The sequence below is a fragment of the Passer montanus genome, unplaced genomic scaffold, assembly GCF_014805655.1.
Source record: "Passer montanus isolate IOZ18808 unplaced genomic scaffold, ASM1480565v1 scaffold45, whole genome shotgun sequence".
NCBI lineage: Eukaryota > Metazoa > Chordata > Aves > Passeriformes > Passeridae > Passer > Passer montanus.
The window spans coordinates 4,095,372-4,116,715 of NW_024369373.1; the positions used below are offsets into that span (position 1 = coordinate 4,095,372).

General features: G+C 56.6%; 2 protein-coding genes across 8 annotated transcripts in view; one reads left to right on the plus strand and one right to left on the minus strand.

Moving 5' to 3' along the window:
* KIFC3 (kinesin family member C3) lies at nucleotides 1-16,110 on the plus strand. Of its 5 annotated transcripts, XM_039721118.1 has the most exons (24): nucleotides 208-337; nucleotides 1,037-1,151; nucleotides 1,281-1,338; nucleotides 1,451-1,530; nucleotides 2,762-2,907; nucleotides 4,048-4,180; nucleotides 6,348-6,544; nucleotides 8,701-8,766; nucleotides 9,199-9,333; nucleotides 9,419-9,658; nucleotides 9,959-10,132; nucleotides 10,244-10,391; nucleotides 10,478-10,608; nucleotides 10,699-10,810; nucleotides 10,933-11,114; nucleotides 11,191-11,295; nucleotides 11,515-11,645; nucleotides 12,223-12,346; nucleotides 12,795-12,924; nucleotides 13,024-13,253; nucleotides 13,908-14,042; nucleotides 14,384-14,492; nucleotides 14,743-14,771; nucleotides 14,968-16,110. In XM_039721118.1, the coding sequence occupies exons 2-23, from the start codon at nucleotides 1,067-1,069 to the stop codon at nucleotides 14,745-14,747; spliced, it is 2,856 nt and encodes a 951-aa protein (XP_039577052.1). In that variant the 5' UTR covers nucleotides 208-337; nucleotides 1,037-1,066; the 3' UTR covers nucleotides 14,748-14,771; nucleotides 14,968-16,110. The 5 variants fall into 5 exon arrangements, with proteins under 5 accessions (XP_039577051.1, XP_039577054.1, XP_039577052.1 ...); XM_039721117.1 differs by lacking the exons at nucleotides 208-337; nucleotides 14,743-14,771 and adding an exon at nucleotides 1-83 and having other exon boundaries at nucleotides 14,968-14,993; XM_039721116.1 differs by lacking the exon at nucleotides 14,743-14,771.
* KATNB1 (katanin regulatory subunit B1) overlaps nucleotides 15,852-21,344 on the minus strand; it is a 19,446-nt gene continuing 13,953 nt past the window's right edge. For 2 of the 3 annotated variants that reach the window (XM_039721121.1, XM_039721123.1), the window contains exons 15-19: nucleotides 20,402-20,551; nucleotides 20,008-20,084; nucleotides 19,543-19,617; nucleotides 18,780-18,896; nucleotides 17,226-18,202 (exon numbers count right to left, since the gene is read on the minus strand). In XM_039721121.1, the coding sequence (XP_039577055.1) occupies nucleotides 18,070-18,202; nucleotides 18,780-18,896; nucleotides 19,543-19,617; nucleotides 20,008-20,084; nucleotides 20,402-20,551 (552 nt within the window). In that variant the 3' untranslated portion in view covers nucleotides 17,226-18,069. Of the gene's footprint in view, nucleotides 15,982-17,225; nucleotides 18,203-18,779; nucleotides 18,897-19,542; nucleotides 19,618-20,007; nucleotides 20,085-20,401; nucleotides 20,552-21,344 lie in introns of those variants that run through there. The other variant, XM_039721122.1, reaches the window with a different exon arrangement.

A 21,344-nucleotide genomic window follows, 5' to 3' on the forward strand; every position in this document is an offset into this window, starting at 1 on the left:
GCTTCCGTTACCGAAGTGCCCGGGAAGGCGGGGACGGGCCGGGGCTGTGCCCGGTGCCCGCTGCTGCCGCCGCCCCGCGCCCGGTGAGTGGCCCCGCGGGGCGGCACCGGCACGGCCGGCACCGGGGAGCCGGGCTGGACCGGGCAGCGCCGGGGCTCCCTTTGTCTGCGGGCTGGCAGCGCTGGCACGGAGCGGCCGGGGCGCGGCGAGAGCGCGGCCTCCTGCCCGCCGGCACCGGCACCGCCCCGCCGCGGGTCCCGCCCGCCGGCCGGGAGAACAAGGGACCCCACGGTGGGCTGGGCGGCTCCGCGTCCGGTTCCCCGCCGGAGCGGCCCCGGTGAGGAGCGGCGAGTGCGGAGCGGAGCGGGCGGTGCGCGGTGTGCGGAGCGGAGCTGTGTGTGGAGCGGTGCGCGGAGCTGTGCGCGGAGCTCTGTGCGGAGCGGAGCTGTGTGCGGAGCTCTGTGCGGAGCGGAGCTGTGTGTGGAGCGGTGCGCGGAGCTGTGCGCGGAGCTTTGTGCGGAGCGGAGCTGTGTGCGGAGCTGTATGCGGAGCGCAGTGTGCGGAGATGTGTGCTGAGCGGAGCGCGGTGTGCGGAGCTCTGTGCGGAGCTCTGTGCGGAGCGGGGCTGTATGCGGAGCTCTGTGCGGAGCAGCGTGCGGGCGGTGCAGCGCAGTGTAGGGCTTTGTGTGCGCCGAGATGCGCTGGGCGCGGTGCCGCCCGGCTGCAGGGCTGCCCGCGGTCCCGGAGTTCCTAACTCCCTAAAGTCAGCCCCAGCCCGAGGTTAGGAGGGGCCTGGAGAGGCTTCAGGAATGAGTAAATTAATTACAGACACCGTTTATGTCACATCCGCTGGGAGCACGGAGGGAGCCCGGGGCTGTCGCCTTTTCGGGAGCAAAAAACGGGATTGATGCAACTTCCTGCGGGTTTCGGGAGTCGGAGCTGGTGCTACCGTCGCGTTTCGCTCCAGAACGTCCCGCTGGGATTTACAGCTGGACATGAGACCGGCTGAGATGTCCGTCCTTGCGCTTCTCCGCAGAGGTGCTGCTGGAGTCGGGACCCCCGTGCCATGATCACATCCCGCGCCGCCTGGGATCTGCGATCCGGGCCCTCCGCCGGAGCCGCCTGGAGCACCAAGGACCTTGCCCCGGACCGTGAGTACTGCGCCGTGCCTTGTCCTTGCCCCTTGCGGCTCAGCCTGCTGCACTCACGCCCTGCTCACTGGGGAAGGAGAGGCTGGGAACAGGCCAGCCTGCATTTTTCACATTTCTTTCCGGATGAAGGTCAAGATTTGAGAAACGGGGACTCAGAAGCAGGCACAAAGCTCTGGGCAGCCTGCTGGTGAGAAGAGAGGGCTGCCTCCATCTCCCTCCTGGCCCTTCTGAGCGGGAATCACAGGAGAAAGGTTAAAATTTAACATGTAAGATAGAAAACAGAGTGATCTGCATGGCAGGGTGAATGCAGGCCCTTTGCCTCTTCCCAGCCTCGGCTCCTTGGACAGGCTCCTTGTCCCTCCCTGCATGGACCCCATGGGTGAGTTTAGTTGGAGTTTTGGTCTGTGGAGGCTGAGCTGCTTTGCAGGCAGGCGGGCAGCTGCCTGCCCCAACCTGCAGCTGCTTGTTGGGAAACAGTCCTTCCCACCTCCCTCATGGGAGCTTGGCAGAGGGGGAGGCTGATCCCCCCTTTTTGAACTTCTTTTGCTCTTGCCTTCAGCGTTTGCCATCCCTCTGTGCTGGCACAGCTTCTCTGGGCACAGCTTCTTCTCTGGCACTCGGGCCAGTCCAGCCGAATGCTGGTTGGCACCAAAGCCTCCAAAACCAGGGTTTTCAGCTCTCTCTCTGCCCAACGGCTGCTGCTGCCCGTGCCGGGATGGGGAACTCATGGCCTGTTATCCAGCACTTTGGAAACGCTCAATGTTCATGGCGTGTGCAAAATGTCATGGATAATTAGAGGCTGGGAAGAAGCCCAGAGTGATGGACTAACTTCATAAGGGCACATCTCCCTCTGGACATTGGTTCCACTTTCAGCCCAACTTCCTCTGGGTGATTTTAGGGGGAAAAATCTGCATCATTGAGGCTTGATTTGTGAGCAATTGAGTTTTTCCCTGCCAGCTGGAGAAGAGATTTGGCACCTGCAATGGTGGCAGCACTCGTGGCAGACAAGTGGGGGGGCACAGGGTCCCCAAGCAGTGGGATGTAGCCCTTGCCAGCTGCTTTTCTGGTAGCAGAAGAGGACACAGCCATGGGAGAAGGCTCCTTGAGTTGCTGGTTCCTTCTGTGTGGCTCAGCAGGACAGGGAAGTGCTGCCCTGGCTGCTTTCAGGTCTCGCTGCCTGACAAATGAAGGAAATATTTGGGGGCAGTGGAGGGAGGTGTCAGGGTCCGTCTGTCTGGTTTTGGTGATGCAAGCTGGCTTTGGCAGCTTTTCCGAGATAGGATCGTAGGAAGTGGAGCAGCTTGGCAAGGGGCAGAGCTGGGATATCCCTGGTGGGGGGACAGCTCTGGTCCTGCAGAGGCCAGACGGAAGCTACACCCTGAATTCTCATTACTAGTCATTGGCAACCAGTCTCCGCCCCCCGGAGGGCTAATTTTTCTAATTAACATAATTAACATTTCTAATAAAAGTCATGCGCTGTCTCTGCCACACGGTGTGGTGGCGGCAGCAGGGAGGAGGAGGAGGAGGTGGGTTTGCTGAGCCGGCCGAAGGCTGGCTGTGTCTGTGCCGGGCTCCCAGGTGGATCTGTGATGCTCTGTGCTCCATCCCAGGCCGTGGGCAGGACAGGCTCGGCGCTGGGGGCGGAGCAGCCGCCTCCCCTCGGGCTCCTCTGCTGCCAGCGCTGCTTCACCATAAAATCCTCAGCGTGAGCTGGCCGGACACTGCAAACCCCCGCGGGCTCTGCCGGGCGCTGCAGGTGAGGAACGTTGAGCCGGCCGTGGTGTGTATGGGGAGGGCACTTTTAGGGTGATGGGGAGGATGCCCTGCACCCACCTGGGCCATCCCGGTGGGAGCCAACTGGTTCCCTCCCTCGCCACAACCAGTTTGTGTCTGGACCAGCAGCGTGTGCCTGGAGCAGAGCTGCTGCCTGGGGGGGGAGGGAAAAGCATCTCTGGGGAGGTGAAAGGCATCAGTGCATGGGGAGCAGTGTTCATAACAGAATAGCATTTTCTGGGTCACTCATGGGTCATGCTGGCAGGAGAGCTCAAGGCAGAGGTGTGGTAAGAAATGCAGTGCCATGAGGTGGTGCTTGCAGTGGGATGGAGGAGAAGGAGGTGGAAGGGTCAGGGACAGTGTCGGGACACCACGTACTGGTGTAGCTGCCACGAGTTCATTCCAGGCTTCAGGCAAATCATTCAAATTCCCCTTCTTTGAAAAGAAGGAAAACACCTTCTTATCACACACCAGCCTCGATGAATTCCCTTTGGCAAAACCCTTCTGGAGTCTGAGATGCAGAGGCACCGCAGACACGCGGCTTCTCCAGGAGGATGCTGCTGCCTCCTCCCAAATTACTCCCAAATTACTGGCACATAGCGAGTGTTTGCCCCTCTGCTGGAGTGAGCTTTCCCCAGCATCACTGGCCTGTGGGGTGATGCCACAGGCTCTGAGATAAGCTTTGAGAAAAAAAAGGCATTATTGAGCAGGGTGAGCTTGGCTGATCATCCCCTTTTATACAGCCTTATGAAAGCTCCTTTCAGATTTCTTCTGATTTCTTTGGAGCTCCATCCCACAGGGCATGAGCCATGCCTCCAAGTCAGAGTCTCTTTCTTTTTAAGGCCATAGAGAGAAAAATGGGAAATATTCAGTATAGCTGTGCTGCTGAGCTGAGCAAAGTTTTTTATATGGAGAACTAAAAACATGATAAATTCATTGTGGCAGCTTCCCAACACAAAACTCCTTTAGAGGGAGTGTTTCCCCAAGCTCCTCTGTTCTGTCTTCTGCACTTCCCGCCCTGCTCACTCCTCCTGGCCAGCCCTGGGAGGTGCCAGCTGCTGGCACGGTGTCCAGCACGGTGTGGGCAGTCACTGCCCAGCTCCCTGACCTGTTTCTGCCACAGGCCCTGCGGGACACGGCGTGCAAGCGGCGGGAGGAGCCGCGGCACCGGGCCCCAGGCACAGAGGAGCTGCCTGCAGCCCCCCGTGAGCCAGCAGCAGTGCAGGCAGCCTCCACCATGAACCTGGAGAAAGCAGGTAAGGGGAGAGCAGGGATGCAGTGCTGGGCGCTCAGCAGGAGCGATGGGATGGGATGGGATGGGATGGGATGGGATGGGATGGGGGTTTGGTATCTGCCGGTGGGTATCGAGGAAACCTCTCCTCTTTTGGGGTGCACATAGATGTGTGGCTGCATTCACTGTGGGAGCAGGTCACAGGAGAAACCCAACACCAGCCAGCTGCTGGCTGCTGACAGGGGCTGATGAATTATTGAGCTGGATGAGCAGAGCAGGTGAGCTCTGATGAACCCGCTGCTGTTTCCTCCTTCTTAAGGAAAATGTAACGTGTGTGGAAACGCTTGCAGCACACGTGGCTGTGCCAGGATGGGGAAATCCCAAAGTCCCATAGTTTCCTGTCTTTTTCTGTCAGTATTGAATTGTGTGAGCTTGGCAGAGCACATCTCAGGAGCTGCTCCTGGCCTGGTCCCCAGCTGCATCCCAGAGCAGCTCCTGAGGTGGGGAAGTGGCTGGGGAGGGGCAGGGATGCAGGAGAAAGAGGGTTGGGGTCTGACTGGCAGTGGTAACAGGGCAGAGCTGAGCAACAGGAATCTTTCCAAACGGCTTTCTGAATTTTGCAAATTTCTGCATTTTGGAAAGCAGGAGGGTCACTGTGCACCCTGCCTGCCACACTCAGACCACGCATGGCCACCAGCACATCTGCCCAGGGGGAGATGGAACACAGAGCTGGTCAGCATCGCCTCTGCCATGGATGCTGTCACAGGAAGAAGGTGCTGGAGTGTGGAGGAAGGCATGATCTGTGGGGGATTTTCCTGCCTGGCAGTTTCACTTGCAGCTGAGTGTTGCAGCTCTCAGCCTGGCTCTGCCTTGGGTCTCAGCCCAGGATTAGTGTGAGTGATGTGTGCAGACATGCGGCGTGTCCACAGGAGCCTGGTGCTTCCTGGAATTCTGTCTTACCTCTGCACCCTCCCCAGGGGTGAAAGCTGGCATTCCTGACAACTTTGGAGATTTCAGGGTGGGGTTTTTGGTTTTTGTTTGGGTTTTTTTGTGTGTTGATTTTAAAGAGAAGACCACGGTCCTCTGCCTGAGCTGGGCTGAGCTTTCAGCATGGAAAGAAAGAAAAGCCAGCATCTGACAGTGCTGTTTTGGGGTGTCCAGCCCATGGCATGACGACAAAACCTGTTGATTGCTTCTGGAACCGCTGCTGGACAAACCTCATGACGTGCAGTCAGCAGCAGAGTTGTGGTTTGGTCCCAGCATTTCATCTTTTTTGCGGGTTACGCTGCCTCCTTAACTCCATTTAGGGGTAGAAAACCTGACTCACAGACAAAAAAGTCTCTTTTTTGCATTCGGGACATTTCCCATGAAGCAGGCAGCATCTTCCCGCAGGCAGCACAGTGATTCCCAGCACCAGCTCCTGCCTGTGAAACCTCAGGTTTCTGGTGGCAGCAGATGAAATCCACGGCAGGCAGGGAAGGGCGCCGGGCAGCCGGGATCCTGACCGTCAGTCCTGCCTCATCCCACACGGGGAGTGAGTCACGCCAGCTCATTGCTTCTTGGGAACTACCAGGTCATTTGGTAGGCTCTGATGTACGGCCAGGTTGGCTTCTGTCAGCACTAGTGGCTCTATTAACATGCAGAAAGTGATGTTTAAAATAATACTAGGAAGGTTAGAAAGCCAAACACACAAGGATTAGGCAATATGGCCATTCAGGGTACCTGTATAATTTAAATTTTGCTGCCATTATGTTTGTGTGTAATGACGCAGACTTTAATGACATGATCACACACTGCTTTTCCACCAGCACCTGCTCATTCAGAAGAAAGGATGCCAGGGTGAATCAGCGTCCTGCTGAGGGCGGTTGTTATCTGAGCGAGGCAGCAGCATTTTGGTGTGTGATGGGGCTGGGTCACGGTGCACTGGTGTGGCCTGGGATGCTCTGCTGGCATTGGCAGAGCCCTCTGCCTCCCACCCAGCTGGACCCCACTGTTAGCCAGGCCTGCTCTGCTGAGCACCTTGGCACTCAGGATGCGCCTCTCACACCTCTCTGAGCTCTCTGGGATTTGTGCAAGTCCAGTTTCCTGCGTTCCCACCTCAGCCCAGCCCCTGGGGACTCCCCATGGCTGGCATTCTGCTCCCCAGCGAGGTGGCTGTGTCCTGACCAGCTCCATCTTTGCTCACGCTGCAGGAGGGAGGCTCTGTGGTGGGAAACGTGCCAGCCTGTCCACGGCCCGGCCCTTCCCCGTGATCCAGGAGGTGATGGCCTCCATGGCACATCTGCAGAAGGAGAAGCTGAGGCTGCAGGAGGAGCTGCTGGAGCTGCAGGAGAAGCTCACTGCCCAGGAGAACAACGAGCTCTCCCTCTCTCTCCAGCTGCAAGGCCAGGTATGGTGGGGACAGGGTGACACAAAGGGGTCCATCAGGGTCTTCTGCCTCAGGCTGTGGCTTGGCTGGAGCTCTGTGGCAGCTTGTGATGGCTGCATTTGGAAGGAATGTAGGATCTCCATCACTGAGCATCTTCTTCACTGGGTGCTCCTGAGCACCGGCTCTGGCTGTGCCTCCCGTTTGATGCTTGCAGTCCCCAGTGACACTGCAACAGTCCTGACAAGGCTGTGTGGCTCTGTGGACATGACATGGCCAGGAGGGCTTTGGACATCAGGATGCAGCTCTGCACCAGTCATCCATCCACTCAGCACAGGATGGCTGCCAGGGGTCAGCTTGTTAGACCAACCTAGCAGTTTAATTTTAGTGAATTTCAGCAGGTGGAAAGTGAATGTGAAGGCACAGAATTGTCTGATGAAGGGACAGGTTTTGGCCACTGTGACATGCCCCCCCCAAACCACCTCCTGCACTGGTGCAGGCACATCCTCAGCACGAGTACTTGGGTCGTCTCAGGGACATGGAAATTTTGGCTGCTCGTAAAGAGATTTGCATGTGGCTGTTGTGGAAGCTGTTACAGTCAGGTTCTGCTTGTTCCACGGGTGTCAAAAAGGAGGAGGCAATTGTCCTGCATTTGGTTGGCATGCTCTGCATGACACAAGCGTGAGCGCAGCGGGATCTGGCCGTGCGCTCGCCAGTTCGGCAGCGAGCGCAGCCGGCGCCGGCCGGAGTGAAGAGCTGGCCCAAACTTCCAGAGCTTTGGCATGGCCGGGCCATGGCTCGAGCCAGATCCAGCTGCCAAGGAGTCCCTGTCACGTCCAGAGAGCAGGATGCAGCTGGAGATGCCTGAGCAGGTAGGGGAAGGAGGAGCGTTGGTGTTTTTGGGCGCCACGGCACAGGGAATGGTGGGCAGGCTGCGGCGTGCGCGCCGACTGATTGGGCTGGCGGCTTTCCCGGAACAAGCCGCGACTCTTTTCTTCTCAATACCTCCCCTCCCTTAAAAATACTTATAAAAATAGCTTAATAATCTCCCTCAGTAGATATGGAAATGGGGTTTTCCCACTCAGGCTCTCAGCCCCCAGCCAGAGCCAGGGAGACTCGCCGTGGAAGGAGCTGATCCCAATCCCGATCCCAATCCCGATCCCGGCTGGGAGCAGCCGCCGTTCCCCACCTGCACTGGGGAGCTCCAGCCGTGCTCCAGCTCCCAGCTGTGCCAAATACAGGGCACCCGGAGGGGCTGCTCACCCTGCTGCCATCTCTGCAAGGGCGTGGCTGAATAATTTTCCAGATTAATTACAGCCCGATGTCAGCACATCTGCATTGGTTGTTAATCAACAGTTCCTAAATTATGGTCCATGGAGAGCCAGTTGCTTGCTGGTTATTGGGATGGGGCAATATCCAGGCGTGTCCCAGAGAGGGCTTTGGCGGCTTTCTGGAGTGTGGAAACTGGGAGCTGGGCTGGGATCTGGGGGATGATGGTCGAGTAAGGGACAGAGCAGGTGGGTAAACCTCACTATGACACTGCCCATGAGACTGCTGGCTTTACCAAGCACTCCCTGCTGCTGTTTATTCCAATAACTGCAGATTTTGGGAGAGTCTCACTGGTCTCTGCATAAAAAAATGTTGAGGATTTTTGAGATCCACCTGGTTTTGCAGGGAGGGCAGCCTGGTCCCATGAGATGGGCAGATGCCCAGATGGGGGTTGATGGAGAGCATCATTCCATGGGACTCAGACCTGTGGCCTTCTTGAAGAGCTCTTGTTCCTTCTTTGTACCAAGATAACTTTCCTAGAAAGAAAAATAGAGCAGGTAGAGCAAAGCTGGTTGTGAGGGCAGGACAAGGCACTTCTGGCTCTTCAAACACAGTTATGGATGGGTTTGTTTTTCCCTTCTCCAAAGATGATGCCTTTTTATTTTTTTAATCATGGTTTCTGCTAGTGCTCAACACGGACAAATTATACCCATGGTTGAACAAGGTCAAAGCAAAGCTTTCATTAATGCTCATTTTAATCAGCTCGTGTGAATCAGGCGCTCAGAGCCAGGTGGAAAATTAAAGCATAACGAATGTGAGCCAGACTGGACCTTGGTGGCTGGGGCGGCACCGCGGGGTCTCCTCCAAAAGCTGCTGAGGTGCCTCCTGGTTCACCTGGTCTGTGTTGACAGGTGGAAACTCTGAAGGCAAAGCTCCTGGAGCAGGCACAGGAGATCAGCCGGCTGCGCTCGGAGCTGGTGAGCTGCCACTGGGGTGGGACTGAGCCACCCTTGCCCTGAGGGACACTGGAGCTCTGGGTCACTGAGGAGGAGGAGGGAACACGGGCTGGGCGGAGATGGATTAAACCTCCCCAGGGTCACAGTTTGGACCGTGCAGGCCAAGAGACACTGAGGAACAAAAGTGTGGGGTTTGTGGCACTGGTGACTCTGGGGCTGTCACCCTGTGTTGGGAAGTGAAAGCCCCTCTGTGGGATGGGCCTCCCTGGGGACAGCAGGAGGCTCATCAATGCAGCAGGCTGAGTGATTCCCAAAGGGCAGGCAGGGACTCCCTGGGAATGGCACACTGGGGGCTGCTTCATCCAGTGGGCTGGGGCATCCGTGAGGGCAGCAGGCTGGGGCTCCCTGGGCTGCGTGGTGATTCCATGTCCTGTCCCACCACTCCCGGCTCAGGGTGGCACGGATGCAGAGAAGCACCGGGACCTGCTGGCGGCCGAGAACGAGCGCCTGCGGCAGGAGATGAAGGCGTTGGAGGGGGAGCTGCAGCGGCAGCAGCAGGCGCCGTGCCGGGACTGTCCCCACCTGCAGGTGAGGCGCCGGTGGTGGCAGTAGTGGTGGCAGGGTGATGGGCACCTGTGGGTGACATGGCCCTGGCTGTCCTGTCCTTCACCAGGAGAATGCCGGGCTGCAGGAGCAGCTGTCCCAGCTGCAGCGGGAGGCAGAGGAGACGCGGGCCAAGCTGGTGGAGCTGGAGCTGGAGGTGCAGCAGAAGACGAACCGCTTGGCTGAGGTGGAGCTGCGGCTCAAGGACTCCCTGGCTGAGAGAGCCGAGGAGGAGGAGCGGCTCAGCCGGCGGCTGCGGGACAGCCAGGAGACCATTGCCAGCCTCAAGTCCCAGCCCCAGCAGATCAAGGTGAGCTCTCCTTTTTTCCTGGTTGGGCTGGACGCCTTCGAGTGCCCGGTAGGAGCCCTGCAGGTGCCACCTCTCTCTCTACCCTGAGCACATCAGCACAGCACCATGATTTCCTAAGTTATTTCCCCCTGGGACAGCAGCAGCTCTATCCCGGGCCCTTCAGGTGCTGTTTCCCCAGTACATCCCATCTGTGGGTGCTTTCCTCTGCAGTACATCACTCCCCCTGGGACAGCAACAGCTCCATCCCAGGCCTGTGCTGTTTCCCCAGTACATCCCATCTGTGGGTGCTTTCCTCCGCAGTACATCATCAAGACAGTGGAGGTGGAGTCAGCCAAGGTAAAACAAGCCCTGTGTGAGACCCAGTCCCGAAACCAGTACCTGCAGGAGCAGGTGGGCATGCAGAAGCAGGTGCTGAAGGAGATGGAGCAGCAGCTGCAGAGCTCCCAGAAGACAGAGGCTCAGCTCCGAGCTCAGGTCTGAGTGTGATCCCCCCACATTCTCTGCCTGCCTGGTGCTTGCCAGGTGACAGGGTGCGGCAGCAGGTGGGCAGTCACTCAGTGTCATCCCCCACTTCTCCTCTCCCAGATCATGATGTACGAGGCTGAGCTGGAGCGAGCCCATGGGCAGATGCTGGAGGAGATGCAGGCGATGGAGGAGGAGAAGAACCGCGCCATTGAAGAGGCATTTTCCCGTGCCCAGGTGGAGATGAAGGCGGTGCATGAGAACCTGGCAGGTCAGGAGGGTGCAGGGGGCTGGCAGGGTTGCCTGCCTGGTGCTGGGGTGTCATCATCTGTCCCTCACCCTGCCTCGTGCCTGCAGGTGTCCGGACCAACCTGCTGACGCTGCAGCCGGCGCTGCGCACCCTCACCCACGACTACAACAGCCTGAAGCGCCAGGTCCGCGACTTCCCCCTGCTTCTCCAGGAGACCCTGCGCAGCGCCAGGGCCGAGGTGAGCCCCCCTGGACCACCACCCAGCACCCCTCCATGCCGGGTGGAGGTGCTGGCGCGTCACTGAGCCTGTGGTCTCCACTGTCCCCAGATCAGCCAGGCCATCGAGGAGGTGCACAGCACCAACCGGGAGCTGCTGCGCAAGTACCGGCGGGAGCTGCAGCTCCGCAAGAAGTGCCACAACGAGCTGGTGCGGCTCAAAGGTGTGCGGGGTGTGCTGTCCCCGAGGGACACAGAAACGTCCCCATAAGGTGGTTGGGTTGGCTGCAGGATGCTTCAGCCCACCCAGTGTTTAGTGGCTGACTCCCTGCTTCTCTCCTCCAAGGAAACATCCGTGTTTTTGGGAGAGTCCGCCCCATCACAAAAGAGGACGGAGAGGGACCTGAGGCAGCCAATGCTGTGACCTTTGATGCTGATGATGATGCTGTCCTGCACCTCCTGCACAAGGGGAAGCAGGTGTCCTTTGAGCTGGATAAAGTCTTCCCCCCACAAGCGTCCCAGGAGGAGGTGGGTGCTGCTGTCCACTGCTGGTGTGAGGTGGGGAGGCAGCCACCTTCTCCTCACTCTCCCCTGTCTCCCCCAGGTGTTTCAGGAGGTTCAAGCCCTGGTCACCTCGTGCATTGATGGCTACAATGTCTGCATCTTTGCCTATGGGCAGACAGGGGCAGGAAAAACCTACACGATGGAGGTGAGTTTGCTTGGCTTTGTTTCCATCCTCTTCCTCAGCTTTCCACCCTGCAGTGCCCGGTCTCCATCACCAGGCTGGTGGTCAGCTCAGACCAGGTGTGCACCAGTGATGGTCACTGCTGCTCCACAACACCCCCCTGGGCTTTGCTTCTGCTCAGAAAAAGTACAGAATAAAATGCCAAAGGGTGCTTTTTCCCTGTTTGTCACCTCAATCCTCCAGGGGACAGCAGCAAACCCGGGGATCAACCAGCGGGCCCTGCAGCTCCTCTTCTCCGAGGTGCGGGGCAAAGCGGCCGACTGGGACTACACCATCACTGTCAGCGCCGCCGAGATCTACAACGAGGCACTCAGGTAGGGAGGGGGAAAAGGCTCCTTTAGACATCACCCCACGCTGCTCTCCCCCACATCCCTCCACCCCTTTCTAGGCCTCACTGCTTGTCTCAGGGCCCTGGGTACTGTGTTTGGCCCTGCAAGGATTATTTTTAATTTATTTGGTGCCCACTGCCCTTCCCGTGAGCTCTGTTTCTTGCACAGGCTCCCAGCTGTACCATCACTCCCACTCTGGCCCTGATGCAGCGGTGGGGGCATCCCATTCTCCCCCCTTTCCTTGCCCACGGACACTATATTTAGGAATTTGTAACTGGGAGCTGAAAGCATGAGAAATATTTTCCTTCCTAGTCCAGCCACAGGAGGGGAGGAGCCTGGGTTCTCATCCATGAGAATAACCGGGAGCAGGGATGGGAGCGGGGTCTGAGTTGGGTGAGAGGACGCACATGGGAGCCAAGAGAGTTGAGGTCTATAAATAGGATGTGCAGCTTTCCCGGGAAGAGATGGCTGCTCTGGCAGTGCTGGCACGCAGCCCTGAGCCGAGGAATGGATGCCAGCACTCCCTTGGGATGGGAATGGTAACGAGTGCCCCTTTGCCCAGGGACTTGCTGGGGAAGGAGCCGCAGGAGAAGCTGGAGATCAAGCTGTGCCCTGATGGCAGCGGGCAGCTCTACGTGCCTGGGCTCACCGAGTTCAGGGTGCAGAGCGTGGAGGACATCAACAAGGTGTGGGGACATGGGGGCAGCGGGCACAGGAGGGTGCCAGCAGGGGGGCAGTGAACTGGGGAGGGGTCTTTGGTGTGTGACTCCTGGATTTGGAAGCATTTCTGAAGCCATGGGGAGCAACAGAGACCAAAATAGGTCCCTGGGTGTGATGTGACGGTCACTGTCCCATGGGATGAGCCACAGGGGGTTAAAAATAAAAGTGTGGGGCCCAGAGAGTTCCTGAGGGATTAGTGGCTTGCAACTGTCACCGCAGTGCCCTGCCTGTCACCCCCTGCCTTTGGTGCATCACCCAGACTGAGACCTGACAGCAGTCATTACCCTGATGGGCCAGGCACCCCTTGGGGGCTGATGCTCAGGTTACATCCCTGGCCATCCCTGGGTCACAGCGGATTTGTGGTGGGACTGAGGCGGGTTGGCCTCACCCCCTCAACTCCCTGGGCTCCCCCAGGTCTTCGAGTTTGGCCACGTCAAGCGGGTGACAGAGTGCACCAACCTGAACGAGCACAGCTCTCGCTCCCACGCCCTCCTCATCGTCACCGTCCGCGGCCTCGACCGCAGCACGGGGCTGCGCACCACAGGTGGGTGTCACGCAGCAAACCCTCACTGGCTGTGGCACGCCGGGGGTCTGTAGGGCTGGGCACTGACGCCAGCGGTGTGGTTTGGCTGTGTGTCCTCAGGGAAGCTGAACCTGGTGGACCTGGCAGGCTCGGAGCGGGTCGGGCGCTCGGGCGCGGAGGGCAGCCGGCTCCGCGAGGCGCAGCACATCAACAAGTCCCTGTCGGCGCTGGGCGATGTCATCTACGCCCTGCGCTCCCGCCAGGGCCACGTGCCCTTCCGCAACTCCAAGCTGACCTACCTGCTGCAGGACTCGCTCAGCGGCGACAGCAAGACCCTCATGATGGTGCAGGTAGGGCTGGGCACCCGGTGCCTGTATCCCCGCAGCCGGGCACTCTGAGTTCTGAGCCCCTTCTCGCCCCAGTGCTGAGGCAGGTGGGAGGGAGGCTGGAATCGAGGGATGGGGCTCACCCATGGGACATCTTCCAGTCTGCAATCATGGTGCCAGCAGCAGCTGTCTTCCTGTCTCTGCACCCTAGACAAGGCCAAGGAATGTGGAATTAACTTGGAGGTCCATGATCCTGCTCTCCCTGCCTGCACGTGGATTCTATCCCTATGGGCAGCATTATACAATCTCTTTGTATATTGTCGTCGCCCCATCCCCTCTTTTTGTGGGAGGATTTTAAGCTCTGGCGGCTTCTCCACCCCTGTCCTGTGACCCCCCACTCCCAGCTGCTGGCACTCACACTGAGGCCTGGGGGGGCTCCCCGAGCCCCTGCACCTGCCATGGCTATTCCCGGCTGCTCCTCTCGCTGGGGCAGTTGGTGACAGGGAATCCAGCTGGCTCAGACGCTGGCTCAGGCATGGATGAACGGGGCTAGCCTGGGAGGGGTGGGTTAATAATAGCATCTCACCAGCCAGCAGCAGCAGGTTTTCTAGGGGGGAGCCCCTGGGGCACTCAGGCAGCTGCCAGGGTGACTTTGTGCCTGCTCCTCCCTGAGCACAGGTCTCCCCTGCCGAGAAGAACACCAGCGAGACGCTGTGCTCCCTGAAGTTTGCCGAGAGGGTTCGCTCTGTGGAGCTGGGTCCTGTGTCCCGCAAGGCTGAGCTGGGCTCCTGGCCCAGCCAGGAGCACCTGGAGGTACTCAAGACACTGCTGGTGCCCTTCCTCTTCACCCTCATCCCAGGGATGCCCCCTGTTTTGCCCCCACACATCGTCCCCAGAGCTGTTGGATGGTCCCCATGAGCCACCCCCATTGGGGACAGTCACCTGGTGGGATGCAGGTTGTCCCCAAAATGCAGTGTCCAGCCAATGCTGCCACCTTGGCTGTTCCAAGCCCTGTTTTGCAGCAGCCCCGTGGTACACCCTGAGAACATTTGGACACCACTCCCCAGGCACGCACTATCTGCCTGTGAGCCCATCCCCATTCCTTCCCTCTGGGGCCTGGCCTGACCCTGGGGCTGTGTCCCCTCTCCTCCCAGGGTGACTCTCCGGGTTCTGCAGCACCACCTGGCCGGGGTCACGCGTCCCCCAGCCCAGGGCAGCTCTCCAGTCGCTCTGCCTCCATCCGCAGGAAGCTCCAGACCTCAGGTGGGTGGTGGGACAGCTTGAGAGCCCAGACAGGGTCCCTGTGTCCCAGGAGGCTCCAGCCAACAGCCCATGGCAAAGCCTGCAGTGGGGAGTGAGCAGCTCTGTAGTCAGCTCATTAGTTAATAGCTAATTAGCCATGGTTAGCACTTCCCCAGGAGTGCCCTGGTTCAAAGGCACTGCTGATGGCTCAGGTGGGGGGCAAGGGGAGGGCAATGCCAGCAGGCTGAACCTCTTTCCCCTTCGATTTCAGCCTGACTTAGGGGCAGCCGTGGCTGCCAGGTGAGTGCCTGCGGCCGGTGCTGGTGGAGGGCTCTGCTTTCACCCTGCTTCCCAGGCAGGGCAGGGCTGCTGGACTGTGCAGGGATGTTCTTGGGAATGCTTGTGGTACCAGCTCCTGCTACAATGCCACCAGACAGGCCTGGGGCACTGGTGGCTGTGCCCCTGCTGGCTGTAACCCATGCATCTCTCCCCTTAGGGAAGCTGAGGCCAATTCCCCTGTGATGAGTGCCAGCCATGGCATCCAACCTGCTGCAGGACCCAGCCCCTCACAGTGACACAGAGATGGCTGCTGGAAGACATGAAGGCTTTGGTGCTGTTCCCTTGGCCACCAGGACCCATGACCAGAGGGTGATGGCACCTATTACCATGAGCAGCACGGGGTCAGGGTCTCCCAGCAGCCATGCCCCCCTCTCAGGGTAGGGGACAGTGGTGCTGGGCAGAGATCTGGCCCCTCAGATGCTCAGCTCTGTGAGTTTATTTTTGCTGGACAGATGTTTTTAGCCAGAGCAGGGAGCTGCTGGGTGCTCCCTCCTCTCTCCAGCTCTGCTTTTACCATGAGATTTAGCTGGAAGGGGTGCACAGAGCCAGACCAGTCCCTGGCCCTGCCTCTGCTACTGCCACAGGGCCAGCCTGGCCACAGATCCTGCAAGACTGCATCTGGGCAGCAACCCAATGTCTTTCAGAGCAGCACTTCCTCCAAGTTAAAAAACCCCAGCAGCTCCCTTCCCTGCCAGTTTCTGAAGCCCTGTTGTTGCATGAAGGCCCCCGGTGCTGTGCATGAGCCGAGCTGCTGTTCCTCGTGGTGCCAGTGCTGCCAGGGCCCCACGCTGGCTGCCTTGGTGCCTGGCACCAGGGGAGATGGAGCAGTCTCGAATGAAGCTATTGTAAAGTTATTTACCAGTTGTCTTGTCAAGAGAGATCACAGTGTGGTCGAGATGAAAGTGTTTGAAATATTTATACCTGTTTACATGGTCTTGGAATGGAAAACTAGTGGAAAACAAACAAAAAGACCCCAAACCTCCAGTCCAAAAGCCTCTTGGCTTATATGTATGGGGATGGTGGTTGGCAGGGGCATGGGAGGGGATGACACTGCCCTTGGACCTCTCAAGACCCACCCGTGGGTCCATTTCCTCCTGCTGCAAGCCCCTGCTGGATGCACTGATGGCTCTTTCCACCACAGCCCTCTCCTCTCGCGCTTCCATGGCGTATTCTATTTAAAAACAAAAAAGGGAAGAATAAAATTTAGCCTTTTGTAAGATTAGATGTTTCTATGTATTTTAATAATTAAAAAATGCCCTGTTTTGTAACAAAACTTATTTTAAATAAACTCTTAAAGCCAGTCCTCGTGTGCTGCGCTGTTCTTGAACCCTGCTTGAGGAGGGGTGGGTGCTTCTTCCCTCCTCCCAGCATCTCCCATGGGGCTGGAAAAGCCCATCATATCCTTCCTCTTGCAGGTGCCCCCGGGGCCAGGACAGTTCCCACCCCATTTTGCAGCTCTCAGGTTCCTGCAATTGGCAGGAGAGCAGTGGTTAACTCTGCAGAGAGTCCCACTGTGCCCATGTCCTGCTCCACCTTGTGCTGCCCCACCTCACATCCCAATAGGCTGGTGGCTGGCAGAGCCTTTCTCACACCTCATGGGGGTCCAGGCATGGGATTATCACCAGATACAGCAGGAAGCAGCTGCAGAGCAGGAGCACACACACCCTGTGGGTGTCCTGGTGCTCGAAGCAGGCAGCACTCACCGTCATCCTGCAGTGGCTCAGTGCCAGGGCCTCTTGCTGCACAAGCCACTTTTGGAGCCACCTCCTCCAGAGCCATGGAGCAGAGCAGGCACTCCCCTTTGTTCCCAAAACCTGACTGTTTGAAGATCAGCAATGTGGGGACTGGCTTTAGCTTTCCTGACTTTCCTGAAGGCCCCACTCCACCTCCCCAGAACAGCCTTCCAAATGCACTCCCTGGCTCAGAGCTCATTGCCACTCTGCCCGGATCTGCTGGAGAGCCAGGGGAGGGAAATCTGTGTGCAGCCAGGGAGAAGGATGAGCCCTAAATGATGACACTGCTCCTTGGGCTGGGAACGAGCCAGCAGAGTGAAACTGCCCCCGGGATTTCCACAAGCCACCTGGCAAGTGCTGGCTCTGCTGTTGCTCAGCACAGCCTCCCAGCAGGAAGGGTGAGAATGGTCAGCTTCCTCTGGGACAGGCAGGGAACAGAGCCCTGCTTTTCCTGGGCACTCCCAGCCAGGAGCCATGCCAAGGTGAAGAGCACTTCAAGAGATTCAGGCATTTAACACAACTTTAAAAAAAATTACAAATATTTTAATAAAATTCATTATAAGTTACAGATTCCTGGAGAACAGGCTCCAGTGTATAAAATGGGAGACAGGCTGGGAAGAGCAGGGAAAGCACCAAGAGGAACCTCTTTCCCCAGAGGAAAGAAGAAAGAGGGACAGAAAGGTTCTGACAGACATTTATTGGGGGAAAAAAACCAAAACCAAACCTCTAAGAATGGTCCAGTGGATGTAGAAAGACATAACGCAGTCCATGTCCCTCAGTTCCTCCACCCTTCCAAATCCTCACCCCCAAAGGCAAGCACATACGAGTCCTGTTTAAGTCACGTGTTTTACCAGGTCCAGGCAGACCTCAGATCCAAGGCCAGTCTGAAGATACTGATCCTCTGCAGCCCTGGGTGCCAGCAGGGATGTCTGAGAAGCCAAGAGGAAGTCTCTTGGCTCGGGTCCTTGAGATGCACCAGCACAGTGGCACAGTGTCCTTGCCCATGTCAGATGAAGCCAAAGGGGCTGGTCCCCCATGGCAGCTGAAGTCCCTTCTGTATGGAAAGGGCATCCACCCCACAGCAGGCGTTTGTGGGGCGGTGGCTGCAGTCCTCAGCACAGCGAGCAGGGCCCTGGCCCACAGGGCCAGGCAACAAGAACCGACAGCACAAGCGGGAAGGAGGGGTGACAGCAGGCTCAGAGCCCTCCTGCAGGGACAGGCCAGCACACAGAGCAGCCCAGAGCTGAGATGAAGAGCTGAAATGAAGCAGCTTCCCTACAGGGCTCTGTGGGCCCTCCACCCACCAGGGCCCCTCACGCAGCACACACATCTCTCCACTCAGGCCCTCCATCCAGCCCGTAAGGCACAGGGCTGGGTGGGCGACCAGCCAGGCAGATTCCACTGCCCTACCGAGCTGGAGAGGGGCAGGGGGAAAGGACGGACACACGGAGAGATCTGAAATCCAGCCAGACCACGAGCAGGGGAAGCTTGGCCACCTGTATTTGTACATGAGGAGGTGGTGGCTGTTAGTCCAGGACAGCCATGAGGAGAAGCAGCTCCCGAAAGGCACTACCATGGCGGCCGCTGAGCCCAGACTTGTTCTTGACAACGTTGCTGATGTTCTTCAGCTGCTTGTAGCACAACTTGCATTTTTGAAGCCTGGAAAAAAATGACAGCAGACACAGCATGAACCCCTAGTTGCCTGAGGTGTGGCATTTCCTGCAGTGCCAGAGACGACTCAAGCAGGAGAGAAATGCCCTGAAAATGGCCTGGAAGAGGCTGAAATATGAGCACAGCTCTGAGAAAGCACCAGGCATTCAGCCCACGTCCCGATGAGACAGGAGAACAGCATCCACATAAGGGCTCTTTCAGCCCTCTTCCCCCTTTGGCAGTACACTCCAGAAAAAGAAGGTGCTGTTTTCCAAAAGCCAATTCCCAGAGAGGAGCTATCCTGTGAATGAACTCAAAATCCAGGGCCTGGCTACCAAATCATGTTTCTCGTGAGGCAGAGGGGAAAACCACAGGGTGGTTTTACTCCCGATACTTTGTTTAGGTATGACCCAATGCACAGAGGCAAAGGGAAAGGCAGCCCTTTTCCTCTGAGCAGGAGGGATTGCTGTTTGCAGACAAAGGGAAGGCATGTCCAGTCTGGTATCAGAACCCTGATGACAAGGACAAAGCTCACCCAAGAGAAAGGCTGGTCCCAGGAGGGAGCAAGTGGAAGCGTGTGCCTCACCTTTCCTCTCTGCTGATGTCCACTCCAACAGAAGGTGGTGCAGCGAGGATGTCTGTGATGAGTGGCAGGAATCTCTGGAGAATGAGTTTCAAGGATGTGCAGCCAGTCTGCACGTAACTGAAAAACAGAGAATCGGGTCCCACTTGAATGTCATTCCTGTCCCCCCAGCACACAGCCCTCAAACAACTCCACTCCACCACCTGTAACCAAGGGAAGGAGAGCAACAGCCAAGTACCAACAACACATCTGAGTTCCAAAGCTTTCACAAAGCAAGTCTGTTCCAAAGGTCCTGGCACATACCCCACACTAGTGGGACCTCTGCTCAAGGGCAGAGATGTCCTGCCAAGGGAACCTGGCAGGAACCTCTCTCCCAGAAGAAAGGAAGAGTAGAAACGCCACCTAAGACAGGCTGCAATTTTTCCCCATAAAGATGAGTCCCCAGGGCTGTTGCAGGATTTCATTCCTTGTCCCAAGCTGACAGCTTCACTCCCAGCAGTGTGCAAAGCCCATTTGTTTTACATGACCCCTCCTGGCTGCCATCTATGACAAATCCCACTACCCTGTTCTTCCTGCCCATGCATACTTTCTGTATTTTTTCCCACACATCTGGCAACTCCACCATTATTTTTCAGGCATCATATCAGCATGAGACTATCTGCAGCGATTTCCCATGATTTTTCTTCAGGTAAAAAATACCCAGCACACCTCTCCTATCACTACCTACACCCTGTCCCTCAAGCACACCATGTTCTTGAAGCCTCACCTTTCATATTTACTTTGGAGTAGTTTTTCTATCTGTGGCAGGACTATAGTACATAAATCCAGCTTCCAGAGAGACCTGAAAAGAAAATAACATATCCTGAGACTGAAGACTGAGGCTTTACAAAGCCAAGCTGACACAAATAATACTTCCTGGCAAATGCCCAGACAGACACACTCAAGTTCACAGAGCAAGTTCACTGACTCCCCCTCGTGAGAGGAAGTGGCAGGTTCAGACATATTTCTTTGACTCTCAGGAGAATCACTTTATGAAGCCCCAAGACTTTGATTTTCCTTGGCCCCAAATAACTCCAGCAGTTATTGCCACTGCAGGCTGTATGTGACTACAAGCACATAAATTTCATGCTGCCATGGCCCACTGGACATGGGGCAGGTACAAGGCAGAGCTCCAAACTCCCAGCCAGGCAGCTCTTGCACATCCCAGGGGCTGACCCCATCCAGCACTCACGCTTTTTGGTTGACAATATTCAAGAGATCCACGACAACAGACAGATCATTGATTGCCACTGCAGAGTCCAGAGAGTTCTGAGAGAGAAGGGGAAGAAAAAGTCATCTATTGCAGAGGTCAAACTGGTTAGGCTAATGCAAATTAGTATCTAGTGCTGCTTTTCCAAAACAAGGTAGAGGAAACATGAAGTTGGCCAGGGAAGAGAACTCTCTCATGGGAAAGTTTTCTCCATGTGAGTTTCCTTGTGACCATTCAGCTGCAGCACTCTGTGGTGCATCCCTGGGGACAAAAGCTGTGAGACCCTGTGTTTTCTATGAGGCAGAATCACCCCCAGAGAATCAAAGAGCTGCTCAGCTGCTCCCCTGGTGAGCCTCAGGCACCTCCACACGCTTGCCTTGATGTCACTGGTGCTCCACACAGCGCGCACGGCGTCCAGGTTCTTGTGGCGGCTGGTGAGCACCACGCACATGGTCTCGTGGCCCTTCCTGATCTGGGACATGGCCTCCTCATCCACCAGCTCCGTCTGGCTTTGGCTCTTCACAGCCTGCAAGTGCAGACACCAGTAACACAGCAGGATGGCACAGAACAGTGGGAGCATTCTCTGGCCTAGGTGAGAGCCAATTTTGGTGCAGAGATTGTCAGTGAATACTGACTTGCTTGCAGATGGTTGTAAAAACCTTTTGAAATGGAAATGCTCAATTTGTTCTGATTTCAGTTACTGATTTCCTGCTTTTTCTACTACATCAATCACAAACATGTTTAAAGCTTTGGAAAAACTCTCAAAAAAGGTGAATTTAAAGTAAGTTTTCAAAACCAGTCGTTTTTGAATGAAGAAATGTTTTCACACAAACCAAATTTTCTTAGGCATAACACTTGCCTGGAAACGGTGAATTTAAAGTAAGTTTTCAAAAACAAGTACGTTTTTGAATGAAGAAATGTTTTCACACAAACCAAATTTTCTTAGGCATAACACTTGCCTGGGAACTGCAAGTTTCATTACAAAGCATAAATCTTACATAATTCATTAGACTCTCAATTTGCTTCCTGCCCAGGCCATGATAGAACCTACTTCATTTACTCACTTTTAGAGTTTGACATCATCAGGATGCTCTGGTCTTTCCCCCTTTTAGGACAAGGGAATACCCTCCCCAGGGGAGAGCAAGAAGCCTCCAAGATGCAAGAGACAGAGATTCCTGTGAAATTATTATGTACATGTAATGGCAGAGACTAATTTTTTTAATGAACCACTGTCTCACCCCTTGCTCTCTGCTTTGGTAAGAGCAGGGCTCAACTGTGCTGTATTCACATCTATCACTATGGGGCAACCCCTTTCTGAT

Coding starts and splice junctions, on each gene's coding strand:
- KIFC3 (XM_039721117.1), top strand. CDS start 1,067: ATGATCACATCCCGCGCCGCCTGGGATCTGCGATCCGGGCCCTCCGCC. Junction 1,339..1,450: donor AAGCTCTGGGCAGCCTGCTG/GTGAGAAGAGAG, acceptor TCTGCATGGCAG/GGTGAATGCAGGCCCTTTGC. Junction 14,043..14,383: donor CCAGCCAGGAGCACCTGGAG/GTACTCAAGACA, acceptor CTCTCCTCCCAG/GGTGACTCTCCGGGTTCTGC.